At 38.3% G+C, this 12,788-nt stretch overlaps 1 protein-coding gene across 1 annotated transcript; it reads right to left on the reverse strand.

The window, feature by feature from the left end:
* Window positions 1–3,549: 3,549 nt before the first annotated feature.
* On the reverse strand, window positions 3,550–9,478 carry LOC102850223 (histone deacetylase 8-like). The gene is made up of 4 exons (XM_006895987.1): window positions 9,368–9,478; window positions 8,774–8,826; window positions 5,669–5,799; window positions 3,550–3,798 (listed from the first exon to the last, which is right to left on the reverse strand). The coding sequence occupies exons 1-4, from the start codon at window positions 9,476–9,478 to the stop codon at window positions 3,653–3,655; spliced, it is 441 nt and encodes a 146-aa protein (XP_006896049.1). The 3' UTR covers window positions 3,550–3,652.
* Between the last annotated feature and the right edge of the window lie 3,310 nt (window positions 9,479–12,788).

Below are 12,788 nucleotides of genomic sequence, written 5' to 3' on the forward strand. Positions count from 1 at the left end.
GCAAAATGGACACAGGATATAGACACTTGACCAAAGAAGATATTCAAATGGCAAACAAACATATGAAGAAATGTTCCAAATCCCTAGCTATCAGAGAGGTGCAAATCAAAACAATCATATATCATCTCACTCCATCAACAATAGCAAAGCTCAACTAGGCAGCAAACAACAAATGCTGGTGAGGTTGTGGAGAAATTGGAATTCTTATTCAGGGCTGGAGGGAATGTAAAATGGTACAGCTAAGGAAGTCTGGCATTTTCTCAAAAAGTTGGAAACAAAAACACCATTTGACTTAGCAATTCCACTACTGGGAATATACCCTAAAGAAACCAGAGCCATGGCTCAAACAGATGTATACATACCCATATTTATTGCTGCATTATTCACAACAGTCAAGAGGTGGAATCAACTCAAGTGTCCATCAACAAAGAAATGGCTAGAAAAACTATGATATATTCACACAAGCAGCACTGAAAAACAATGAATTCCTAAAAGATTACACAACATGGGGAAGCCTGGAGGGGACTAGGCTGAGTGAAATTATCTCCAGAAAAAGGAAAATACTGCATAATACCACTGTAACAAAACAGGACTGGTAGAGGATACTGGGGAGAATAGGAAAAGAGTGGATAGAAAATAAACACTGCATTGAAACAGATGAGAAAAACTGTCTGAAAGGAAAATATGATTAGGCACTATATATATGACAAGAATCTGGAACAAGAGATCAATTGCAAAGTGGACTGAGGGAGGAGAAAGAAGGGGAAGGGAAGAAAACATACAACAATGAATAAAATAAATAAAATTTTTAAAAAAGTTTTTGTAACAACTATGTTGTTAGTCTTAAAACATTCTATTTATGGGACTGTGGTAAAAAGCTTTGCTGCCATTTCACAAGCACACGGTTCTAATCTGCTAGCTAAGGGAGAAAGCTTGGTAATCTCCTCCTATGTGATTTACTGCTTCTTAAAAACCACGGGAGGGTCAGCTATAGTCAGTTCTGACTTGACGGCACACAACAGTAACAAACTCATGTTTACTACTAAATTCACATTATTCAACTATCAATTTTTCTTTCTTTCCAACCTTTGCATTTCAACCTCAAGTTATTATTAATGTATCTTGATTGCATGCTTGATAAAGTTAGTAGTTATTATTACTGTTGTTGTTATGTGTCACTGAGTCAAGTCATCACTCGCCCATCTCATTGACAGTCTTTCACTCTCTCACTCTTTCTCAGACCCTCTACTTTTCTAAGCATGATGTCCTTTTCCAGTGGCTTCTCTTAGCAACATGCCCAAAGTAAAGGAGATGGAACTTTACCATCTTTACCTCCAAGGACTAATCTGGCTGCACTTTTTCTAAAACGTATCTGTTCTTTTGGCAGTCCATGGGATATTCAGTACTCTTGTCCAATGTCACAACTCAAAGACATCAGTTCTTCTATCATTCTTATTCCTTGTTCAGCTAGGAGCTCTGGTACCTTAGTGATAAGGAGTTGCGCTGCCAACTCAAATGTATATGGTTCTCCCTCCACAGGGAGGAAGATGGACAATCTTCCCCCTTGAGATTTAACAGCCTCTGAAATCACACTGGAGGATCAGCTGAGTCAGTTTTGACTTGACAGCAATGGGTTGAGTTGATAACATTAATAGAAATTCTAAATTTCTTCATTAGTATTACACTACATTGGCAGAATTGTTTTTCAGAATAGATCTTGAAACGTTCTTTTGCACTATGAATGTAATACCATTCCTCCTCAGTTTGTTACTCCTGGCATGGCAGACTATGCTTTTAGATAGGATACCAGGAAAGTTGTTTAAACCATTTATATAACAAAGTGAGTTGATTTTGGCATGTGTACACAGTCCAGAAACAGTGATGATTGGTTCAAGATAGTGTATATTTGCTTTAGCAACAAAGCAGTAATAAGAAGAGACAAGTATCTGAGCATTCAACTAGAGACTCCCTCAGGTGCTACTATGCCTTTTGCAGTAAATTTAAGTACTTAGATCTTCCAGTGCCACATGCAAAAACTAGATGTGTTCCTAGTACCAGATGTGAACACAGAAGTTTGTTTCCTTTTGTTCTGTAGCTTGAGGGAAAGAGTATCATTTTCCTCCCCTACAGATCATATCCTTATCTTGACCTTTTTACAAAAAGGGCAAGAGCTAACAAAAATAAGATTGTTTTTAAAATTACATAGAATTCATTACAAAATACTGGTTTTCTTGGTCTTATGTCCAAGTTGTAGATTTTAATAGTAAACATTTTTAAGACTTCTTTGGTCATAAAATAGGTCTAAGAATGAAAAGTATTCTATGGCATTATCTTAATCTGAATAAAATTGTGCTCAATGATTTATTCTAAAATTAAAAAACGGCCATTTTCTCTCAACTCTAGAGTACTTACTACAGAGTAACTAAGCCATGAGCAATAGGATGAATATTTGATTTGTGAATTTTTACTGACACTGGAAATTACTAAACAACTGCTTTATTTCACTCAGACAGCAAACTGGTACATTTAGCCTTAAAAATCTTTGTCCTCCATGATTTACTAAATACTACAAACATATCAAATAAGATACCAAATGCTAAGTTCAACAGTCCTTGCCAAAGTATTTCTGTTGGAATTGTTCATGTAAAACTCCAAGAGGACTTTCCTTTAATTTTACTTCCTAAACATGCCTCTGGAAACTCTATGAACTTTGATGAATGTCGACAGTTATAGAAAGGCTTCAGGCCTTTTGTTCTTAGGGTCGCTATGAGTTGTACTCGACTTGAAGGCAATCAACAACAACAATACCTAATAAATGTTTCATAAGTCCTTTCTTAGAGAACGTTAACTCTAGTTTACCACTTTGTTTAGAAATGGCATTTTAAGCCTCCTTGATTCTGTAATCATTTTTAAAAAATCTATTCTTATCAATTTTCCACTTACTTGAAAACGTTTGCCACTTCTTTAAAGAACTGACTTTAAAATTAACTCCCAATGTTAAATCGTTTTGGTTCATTCACGCCTAAATTAAACTGGTACCATAACTGAAGGGATCTCTGATGGCTTAGTGGTCAGAAGCTGTGTTGCAATTCTGAAGGTATGTGGTTTGAATCTGCAAGCTGCTCCATAGGGGAAGGATGGGCAATCTCCTCCCATGCAATTAACTGCCTCTGAAAACCCACAAGAGGGTTAGCTATGTGCTGGTTCTGACTTACGGTACACAAGAGTAACCATAACTGATGTTACTCTCTAATTATCTAATCTTGCTAATGTTCACAGAGTATAAGTCTCCTGAAGTCAAGAGAATTTTCAGAAATCTGAAAAGGAGGTTAGGGATCTTATAGTTACATTTTTTTTGCCCTGCCTATTTTAAAGATGAATAAACTGATTTAGGAGTAAAGCTAGGCTTAAAGATCAAGTGTTTTGACTTTCAATTAGAAAGTATTCTTTCTACCATGTTATGTTTATGCCATCTTCTTCTATTTGTCCATCTTCAGAATGCTTAGTAAAATACTATATGTATACATATATATACACACACACATACATACATATACACAAATCTCACAACAAAAGTCAACAAAATAAGCATATAAGTTTATATAACTGAAAATTTACTTAAGTAAAGCCAGAAACCAGAAAGGTTATTTTCTTACTTCTTTGCATGGTGCCATCCTCCAGACCAGTTAATTGCGACTTTGCAGTTTTCATCAATCAGGCACTGAGCAGCTGTGATTGTAGCCCCTCCTACAGCTGCTGCATAGTCAAATATCCCTTCAGTGGCTGGGCAGTCATAACCTTAAGGCATAAATGAGATTTTGGCAAGACATGAATTCTAGAAAAAGAGCAGGTTGGGATGTAAAAATTTATCAAAAAATGCTTTTGTTAACATTAACTCCAACTGATATAGAAACATCTCACAATATTGGCAAAAGGAATGAAAATTAACTAGTCACAACTTCACAAACTGGCATCAAGTCAAGTCCAACTCATAGCAATGCTCCATTAAATTCCCAAGGTTGTAAATCTTAACACCAAGAAACTGCTCATCACTCTTCCTCAAATCTGCTGGTGACTGGAACTACTAGTGATGTACAGCCTTTGGTTATAATGCAAAACACTACAGACGACGACACTAGAACTCTTAGTCACAACCTATGTACAATCAGAGAAATTGAGGACAGATAGAAATGTCTTGTCTATAGTCACATAGAGTAAAAATCGCAACCCTGGTATCTTAACTCCTAGTCCAGTATTCTTTTTACTAATTCATGTTGGCCATTTACTGTTTTACAAATGAGAGATAAGATAGAAAATTTAACCAGTACTCATGTTTCATAGTGTTCTAGGATTCCCATTCTTCTCAATGTTGGCCTTAATTTGTATTTGAAATGCTTGTTGCAGAGGATCAAAGACTTCAATATATATTACATCTTAACATCAAGAAAACGGAAATCCTTGCCACAGGGCCAACAGGCAACATCATGATAGATGGAGAAGAGAGAGACATTGTCAATGGCTTCATTTTGCATGGTTCCACAATTAACACCCTTGCCACCTGCATCCAGGAAATCAAAAGACATATAGTATTAGGAAAGTCTGCTGTCAGGTATCTTTCCAAAGTGCTGGAGTAAAGATGTCAGTTTGAAGACCATGATATTTTCAATTACTTGCTATGTAACTGAAAGTTGGACAATGAGTAAGGATGACAAAAGAAGAATCTATGCCTCTGAGTCGTGGTGTTGGAGAATAGTACTGAATATCCCATGGACAGCCAAAAGGACAAACAAGTATGTCTTGGAAAAGGTGCAGCAAGGGTAGTGAAACTTTATCTCATGTACATTGGGCATATCAGGAAGGGCCAATCCTTGGAAAAGGTGGAGGCTCAGTGAAGGAGAGTAGTCAATCCTCAATGAGATGGATTGACAGTGACTTTAACAGTGGGCTCAAGTGTGTCAGATATGATGAGGATGGTATAGATCCACTGTTCATAGGGTTGCTATGAGTTGCAGTTGATTTGATGGGACTTAACAAGTTAAATATTTAAGATCAGAGGACAACCAAAACAGTTTATATACACCAGATAAGACACTAAGGCCTAAAGAGCTCTGTTGTTGTTAAGTATCACTGAGTCAGAACTGAACCACAACTGAGCTTTGAGTGGGTTTTCAGAGGCAGTAAATCGCACAGGAGGAGACTGTCCATCCTTCTCCCACAGAAGAGCTGGTGGATATGAACCACATGCCTTTAAGATGGCAGTGCAGCTTCTTACCACTAGGACTCCCTATGGTGCAGTATGTGCTACTAAGAAATCAGAAGTTTGAGTATACCAGCTATTCTGTGGGAGAAAGATGGACAGTCTCTTTCTGTTAACATCTACAATCTTAGAAACCCAAAGGAGGCTTTCTATGAGCTCAGAATGACTTGAGGAGAATGGGCTTTAGGGCCTAAGCCACCAAAAGTTTTCCTCTATTTGACTCATTGTTTTGGTCAGCTCATATTGGTTGCTTGAGAAATCAGGTGGCCATGTCAAGAGACTAAGCTTAATGGTAAACATATTTGTAAAGTAAAAAATTATTAAAATAAAAATATAAATTATTAGATTGATTAGTTACAATCTACAGATGGAAGTTGTATAACTCTCATCATTGCCCGCTAACAACTTTACCTAGCCCATATTCTATGGAGTCAGGATGATCATCATCTCCTTCTTGGCTGACTTTCTGGAGATGCTGCAGATAGGCATCTGTATGGAAGGTGGCCATCTCCTCCATGGAGGCCACTTTTGGCTTAACAATCCTAATAATAAAAGAAAGAACACAAAAATGTGAGTGAATGAGGCAAAGGAACCAGCAATCTGAATAGAAAATTCAACTCCCAGCTTCTTTTTTTTCTATAATTATATTTTATTAATTTTCATAAACATTTACAGAGATTTTGGGCTTCCACTCATTCATTGTTGCACTATTCCCTCTATCCTCCTCCCAGTTTGTTCTTGTCCAAATGCCACAGTGCTTGTCAAAGCCAGTTCTGATTAATCTTCTTTGTCAGTGTGTCCTTTGCCATTCCCTATCACTCCTCCCTGAGAGAGACTTCACCCTGAGTCATAAGGAAAAGGGGATGGCGTATTCTCTTAGCTACTTCCTGCTGAAAAGGGACGCTGTGGGTTTCAGGGTGAAGATCTTCTCTCACTACTCTAAAGGGCCCCTTTGGCAGTAGGAAACACATAGACTATTATGGAGATTGATTTTGGAATTTAGATGCACTCTTATTGATTGTGCTTGGCCGTACATGTTCATATCCTTGAAGATGTATCATGGGGGTGTTGCAACCTAGAAGACACAAATTTGACTAACAAGTTATAAGTACATGAGTCCAATAATTATGGAAAAGTAAAAGAAAAGATTCTTTCATTGTTTTACAAACCCTTCCCCAGGTCCCCTCCACCATGTAGCCCTCGCTCTAGTCTCCTGTGATGACAGAAATACCCAGTTATATCTCTCTTTTAAACGGTTCTCTCCCTCCTCTGTTTCAGTGCAGTATACATTATTGAACCCATCTTACTCAGTCTCTCCCCAACCCCAAGGACAGTCCCATTCTACAACAGTGGCATCATGTAATATTTGTCCTTTTGTGACTGGGATATTTCACTCAGCATAATGTTCTCCAGAGTCAACCATTTTGAATAATATTGCATGAGTTCCTTGTTTTTTAATGCAGCATAGTATTCCGTTGTGCGAATATACCACAGTTTCTCTAGCCATTCGTTTGTTGATGGGCATTTAGGTTGTTTCCAACTCCTTGCTATTGTGAACAAAGCTGCAATAAACATGGGTGTGCATATATCTGCTTGGATGTCAGCTATTCCCAGCTTCTGATTTCAGTAGCAAGAAATATTCTATTCTTCCACTACATTATAGTTTTCACTCAGTTACTTCATCAGTAAAATGGAGGCAAGTGGAGATAAAATAACAATATATGAAAAAATTGATAATAATAAGTGTATATGACAATGGTAATGATAAATACAAAAATTATAAAATAATAATATATTAAAAATACTTCTGAATGCCTATTATTAATATTAAAAGTAACTCAAAATGTACACTTTTAAAAATTAGTCTCTCACATCTGCTTTTTATTTTAGGTAAAAAGATATTTATTGATACTAAGTGATATAACAGCTGTTTTCCATATCTCTTTATAACTTTAAACATTATTTTATAACAGTTTTTCAAGTAATAGTGTCTAAAGAATAAAAATGTTTAGATTAATATACAAAATCACCTTAGGTAATTACTGCAAGATGCCACTTTGCCAACATAGCCCAGCATCTGTCTTAGTCCCTTCCCCTTCCCCTTTGCTTTAAAATAAACAAACAACTGAAAAACACCTAGGTGAGGCAGATGATTGTCTCTGTGAGCTATCTGAAGTAGACCGTGGTGTGGCAGAAAATGAAGAGAATAGAATGATACATTTTTAAATGCCAAACTCAAATCACATCACATCTGATTTTCAAAGGAGAGAAAGGGCAGAAAGACTAGAATCAAGCTTCACTCTGAAACTAACTTTCAACTTCACAAAAAGAGGGAGAAAAAGCAATAATAAGAGTTATCCTAACAACAAAACCTATCACCTCTATGAGCTCCTTCCACACTTCTTCTCGATCCCACCACTGCCACTACTATTCTCTAGCCCTTGCAATTAAACATTAGTATCACCTGAGAATGCTGAAAATGCAGAACTTCATCTTTAACTCAGATACGTATTTGTATTTTAACAAGAAGTTTGTTTTCTCAAAGCAAAATGAGGATTCAAGAAGTGGAGAAGCATCTACTTAAGTCAGAGGGAGGCGAAAGCATCTTTTTATGTATGCTGAATGGGAGCACTAATCACAAATTTATCAGTAATTAATATAACTATACAAACTACTAAGGAGTCCGTGTGGGTCAGAAGTTAAAATGTTCACCTGCTAAACAATTTCAGCAGTTTGAACCTACTAATCGCTTCATGAGAGAAAGACATAGCAGTTCACTTCTGCAAAGACTATAGCGTTAGAAACCTCATTGAACAATTCTCTATCCTGTAGGATTGCAATGAGTGGAATAAAATTGATGGCAGTGAGTTGTTGTGTAACTTACTTTTATGAAGCAATTAGTATTAAGCAATACTGAAGGATGCTATGGGCAGAATACTGAATGATCAACTAGTATAGTATTGTACTGGTTAAATAAATGGAACAGTGCTAGAGGTTGAACTACCAGATATCTCCTGGCCTTGTCAGGGCAGGATTCAGAGCTATTGTACATAGGGTTGCTATGAGCCACAGGCAACTCAATGGCACATAACAATAACAGACTATCTGAATAACAGCAAGGAAATTGGACAGTTTTAATTCCTTAAGTTGAAACCATCCCTTTATGTCTGAAAATACTACATACCCTCCAATGGAGCTGAGGGGGGAAAAGAACAAAAACACCACCAAGTTCTCACTTTTCTTATCAGACAGGTTTTAGTACTTAAATACAGTAACCTCAAAATCAACAAAAGGAACTGATCCCTCAACTATTTCTCCTCTCAGGAATAAACTATTTCTAAGGTATCTTAACTACTTTATAAACTTTTTTTCCGTTTTCTTAATTCCTAAAAGATTACATGTAAATTATAAAAGCTTTAGGGAGAAATACACACATTAAAACATCTCATTCTCCCACTGTCAAGAAGGACAATACTTAGATTGGAGATTTACACTCAGGAAATAAAAACAACTTACCTCATTTGCTTATGCAGTGCATATGCTTCAATCAGAGAGTGAACCATACTGGCCTATTCAGCACGAAGAAAAAAAACACACACACACACACACAAAAGAAAGAAAGAAAAGAAAAAGAGAAGAATCTGTGCTTAATGTTTCTTAAAAATTCAATTCAGCCAAATCCCACAGATCTCATTCTCTTGAAGCAAAGGAATTAACTTTGTTTTGGCTCGCCTTCTGATTACGTAAGTTACAAACAAAGGTATAGACACCAAGTATCTAAAGCACAAAAGTCACCTATCTAACTAAGGGGAACACTTTTCTCCAGCAGCTTCTTTGCCAGTAACTTCAGCAAATCCTTTGTATTAAGGAACATTATCCCCGCCGTTGTACCCCTCGTTCGCTGGACAAACTGGGGGTCTCCGAAACTTTATGGGAATACTTCCTCCTTCACCTAATACAGTTCAACTTTGCCCTGAAGATTCCCCTCTCTACGTATCCTTTCCATTTCCTAAACTGGTCTCATTCCCTGCGTACACAACCAGCCTTCCCACATTCCCTCTCATCACAACCCCAAAAAACCTCATGGTCTTCGGTCCCAAGCTGTCTTACCCGTTTGGGGACTTTGACCAAGGAGTCACATATCCTGACATACTCAGGGCTGTAGATGTAAACTGGAGGCAGTGGCTGCCCTTGGTCCATCAGTTCTTCAGGTTCCTCCATCTTCCCCTCCTAACAGAACAAAATGACCTTCGAGATCCGGCTTTTTTGGAACTCAAGGCTCTAGTTCCTGCTTCTGTGATTGGCCGCAGGTGCTCTCTGGTCAAAATTCCTTCCTATTTAGATCGCCGGAAACACTGTCCCTCATCCCTAATAAATTGAGAGAACAGAGGGACCTTCTCAGGCGTTAACCCCTCCATATAGTGGACACAGGTCATACAAGGAGTTTGATAAATATTTCAAAAGCCCTAACAACTGACAGTAAGGATCGATATTTAATTATGCTCAAAACTAAACGTTCTTGTTCTCCAACGGAACCATTTTAAGATGAGGTCAGATCAACAGCAGAGCATGATGGGAGATGTAGTTTGGAGCAGTTTGAACAACATGGAAGTATGGACTGTTCTACTTTCAGCATGTCCTCAGGAGGGCCCCGTTCTTGGAAAAATATATCATACAGGGAAAGATGGAGGGTCAGAGAGAGAGAAGGTCCCCAACAGGATGGATCGAGACAATGACAATACGAATAGGCTAGAGGAAACGCCACATCGCTTTCCACAGTGGTTGCACCATTTTACACTTCCACCAACAGTGAATAGGGTTCCAGTCTCTCCACAACCTCGCCAGCATTTGTTGCTTGCTGGTCTGTTAAATTTTGCTATTCTGACTGGGGTGAGATGATATCTCATGGTTGTTTTGATTTGCATCTCTCTTAGAGCTAGGGATTTTGAACATTTCTTCATGTGCTTGTTGGCCTCTGTCTTCTTTGGCGAAGTGTCTCTTCATATCCTGTGCCCATTTTTAAATTGGATTATTTACCTTTATCTTGTTGTGGTGCTCAAGTATTTTATAAATTCTAGATATAAGTTCCTTATCTGACATGTCATTCCCAAATACTTTTCCCCAGATGTCGGTGGCTTCCCTTTTTACCCTATTGGAGAAGTGTTTGGAAGTGCATAAGGATTTGATTCTTAGAAGGTCCAATTCATTTATTTTATCTTCTGCTTGTTGTAGATTTTTCAGGATACTTGGATGCTTCCTCAAAGAGTTGCAAGTAGAGATACCATTTGACCCAGCAATTCCACTACTGGGAATATACCCTAAAGAGACCATAACCGACATCCAAGCAGATATGTGCACACCATGTTTATTGCGGCTTTATTCACAACAGCAAGGAGTTGGAAACAACCCAAGTGCCCATCAACAAATGAATGGATGAAGAAGCTATGGTGTATTCACACAATGGAATACTATGCTACATTGAAAAACAGGGAACTCATGCAATATTATTCAAAATGGGTGACCCTGGAGGACATTATGCTGTGTGAAATATCTCAGTCACAAAAGGACAAATACTGCATGGTGCCACTGTTGTAGAATGAGACTGACATCAGGGTTGGGGTAAGACTGAGAAAAACTGGATAAATTATGTATACTGTATTGAAGCCGATGAGGGAGAGAACAGTTTAAAAGCAATATATTTTAGGGCATTATGATTATCATAAGAGTTCTGAATGAGGGTTGCAGAGTGGAGTATACTCGGGGGAGGGGAGGGTACGGAGGATTATATAACAATGAAGGAGTTTTTCTTTTGCTTTTCAAGGAGAAGAGCAAACTGGGGGTGGGGGTGGGGTGGGCGGGGAGAAAATTGCAACAATGAATGAATAGAAATCCAAAATCTCTGTAAATGTTCATTGAAATAAAAAAATAATAATAGGCTCGAGCATATTAGACATCACAAGGATGGCTCAGGATAGGATAAGTTTCCAATCTGTTGTTCATAAGCTTAAATTGTGGTAAGAGGATGATTTCCAAAAGAGGTCCAGGGGATTCTTTGAGTAAGAACTGGAAAGTTCTGACTCGGATATACAAGAAAACCACCAACACCAGGTGAGAACAAGAGAGAGAAACAGAGGTTTCTTAGACCATCATAACAGATTACCAGGGAAAACAGATCTGGGAAGTCTGACCCTATCCTTATCTTTATGTACAAGAAGCCGGGAAATCACAGATGAATTGCATTGGGAAGTCTTCTATCAGTCGTCTCCAGGGTACTGAAGAGCAACAATGTCAACCTGGAGACAAAGGTGCACCCGATCCAGGCCATGGTCTTTGCAATTACTTGCAATGCATCAGAAAGCTCGACAATGACTAGGGATGACAGAGAAGAATCAATTCTGGCTTGAGCTGTGGTGCTGGATAAGAGTATTGAATATAGCATGGACTTATAGGAGAACAAACAGATCTGTCTGTGTCATTGTTGTTATATGCCATTAAATCACTTGACACTCATAGCGACCCTATGTACAATAGCCCTGAAACCCGCTCTATCCTGTGTCAGCCTCTGACACATGTACCTTCATTACCTCAGTCACTGAATCAATCCATCTCATGCTGGAGACTGTCAAACCACGCTGCTCCTTGGAGACAAGGATTCTTAAGTTTCACCTGACATACATGGGGCATGTTGCAAGGAGAGACCAGTCCTTGTAGAGGGACATCATTCTTGGGAGGGTAGAGGGACAGCGCAAGAGAGGAAGACCCTAGGTAAGATGTATTGACTCAGTGACTGGGGTAATGGTGGTAGGTGTGTCAGAGACAATAAGGTTGTCTCAGGATAGAGCAGAGTTCAGAGCTGTTGTACCTAGAATCACTATGAGTTGCAAGAGACTTGAAGGCACATAACAACAACAAGATATGTTTTTCAGTGTGGGCTGAATGAACTTACACAGCTCTATGATGGTACACAGCTTCTTTTTTAAATTATTATTTTCTTTCATACTGGTTTAGTTACAAAGTACATATACATTGCATTTCACACTGGATCTTACCCATTTCCTTTACCTCCCTCCACTCACCAAACTATGCAACCCTATGATTAGTCACCACCACCTCCATCTTCACCCCTCTGTTTCCCCCCTTCCCCCTTTGGGTCCTCGTACATGTTCTACAATAATGATCTTATACAGTATTTGTCCTTATGGGACTGATATACTTCACTTAGCGTAATGCCCTCCAGTCCCTCACACGTTAGGTAGCGATTTTCAAAATCATTGCTCCTATATGCTGTGTACTATTCCATCACTTGAAAGTACCATAATTTCTCAATCTATTTGATTGTGGTTGGACATTTGTGCTATTTCAATGTTCCTGTGATGGTGAATAATGCTACTATGAACATTGGTGTCCACCTCTCCATTTGTACCTCAGTTCTCATTCTCTCTGAGTATATTCCAAGCAGTGGAATAGCTGAGTCATAATGGAATTTCTATGTTCAGCTTTTGCAGTAACTGCTAAATTGCCTTCCAGAGTG

Source organism: Elephantulus edwardii, unplaced genomic scaffold (assembly GCF_000299155.1).
Source record: "Elephantulus edwardii isolate Elephantulus edwardi_28Jun2011 unplaced genomic scaffold, EleEdw1.0 scaffold00178, whole genome shotgun sequence".
Lineage (NCBI taxonomy): Eukaryota > Metazoa > Chordata > Mammalia > Macroscelidea > Macroscelididae > Elephantulus > Elephantulus edwardii.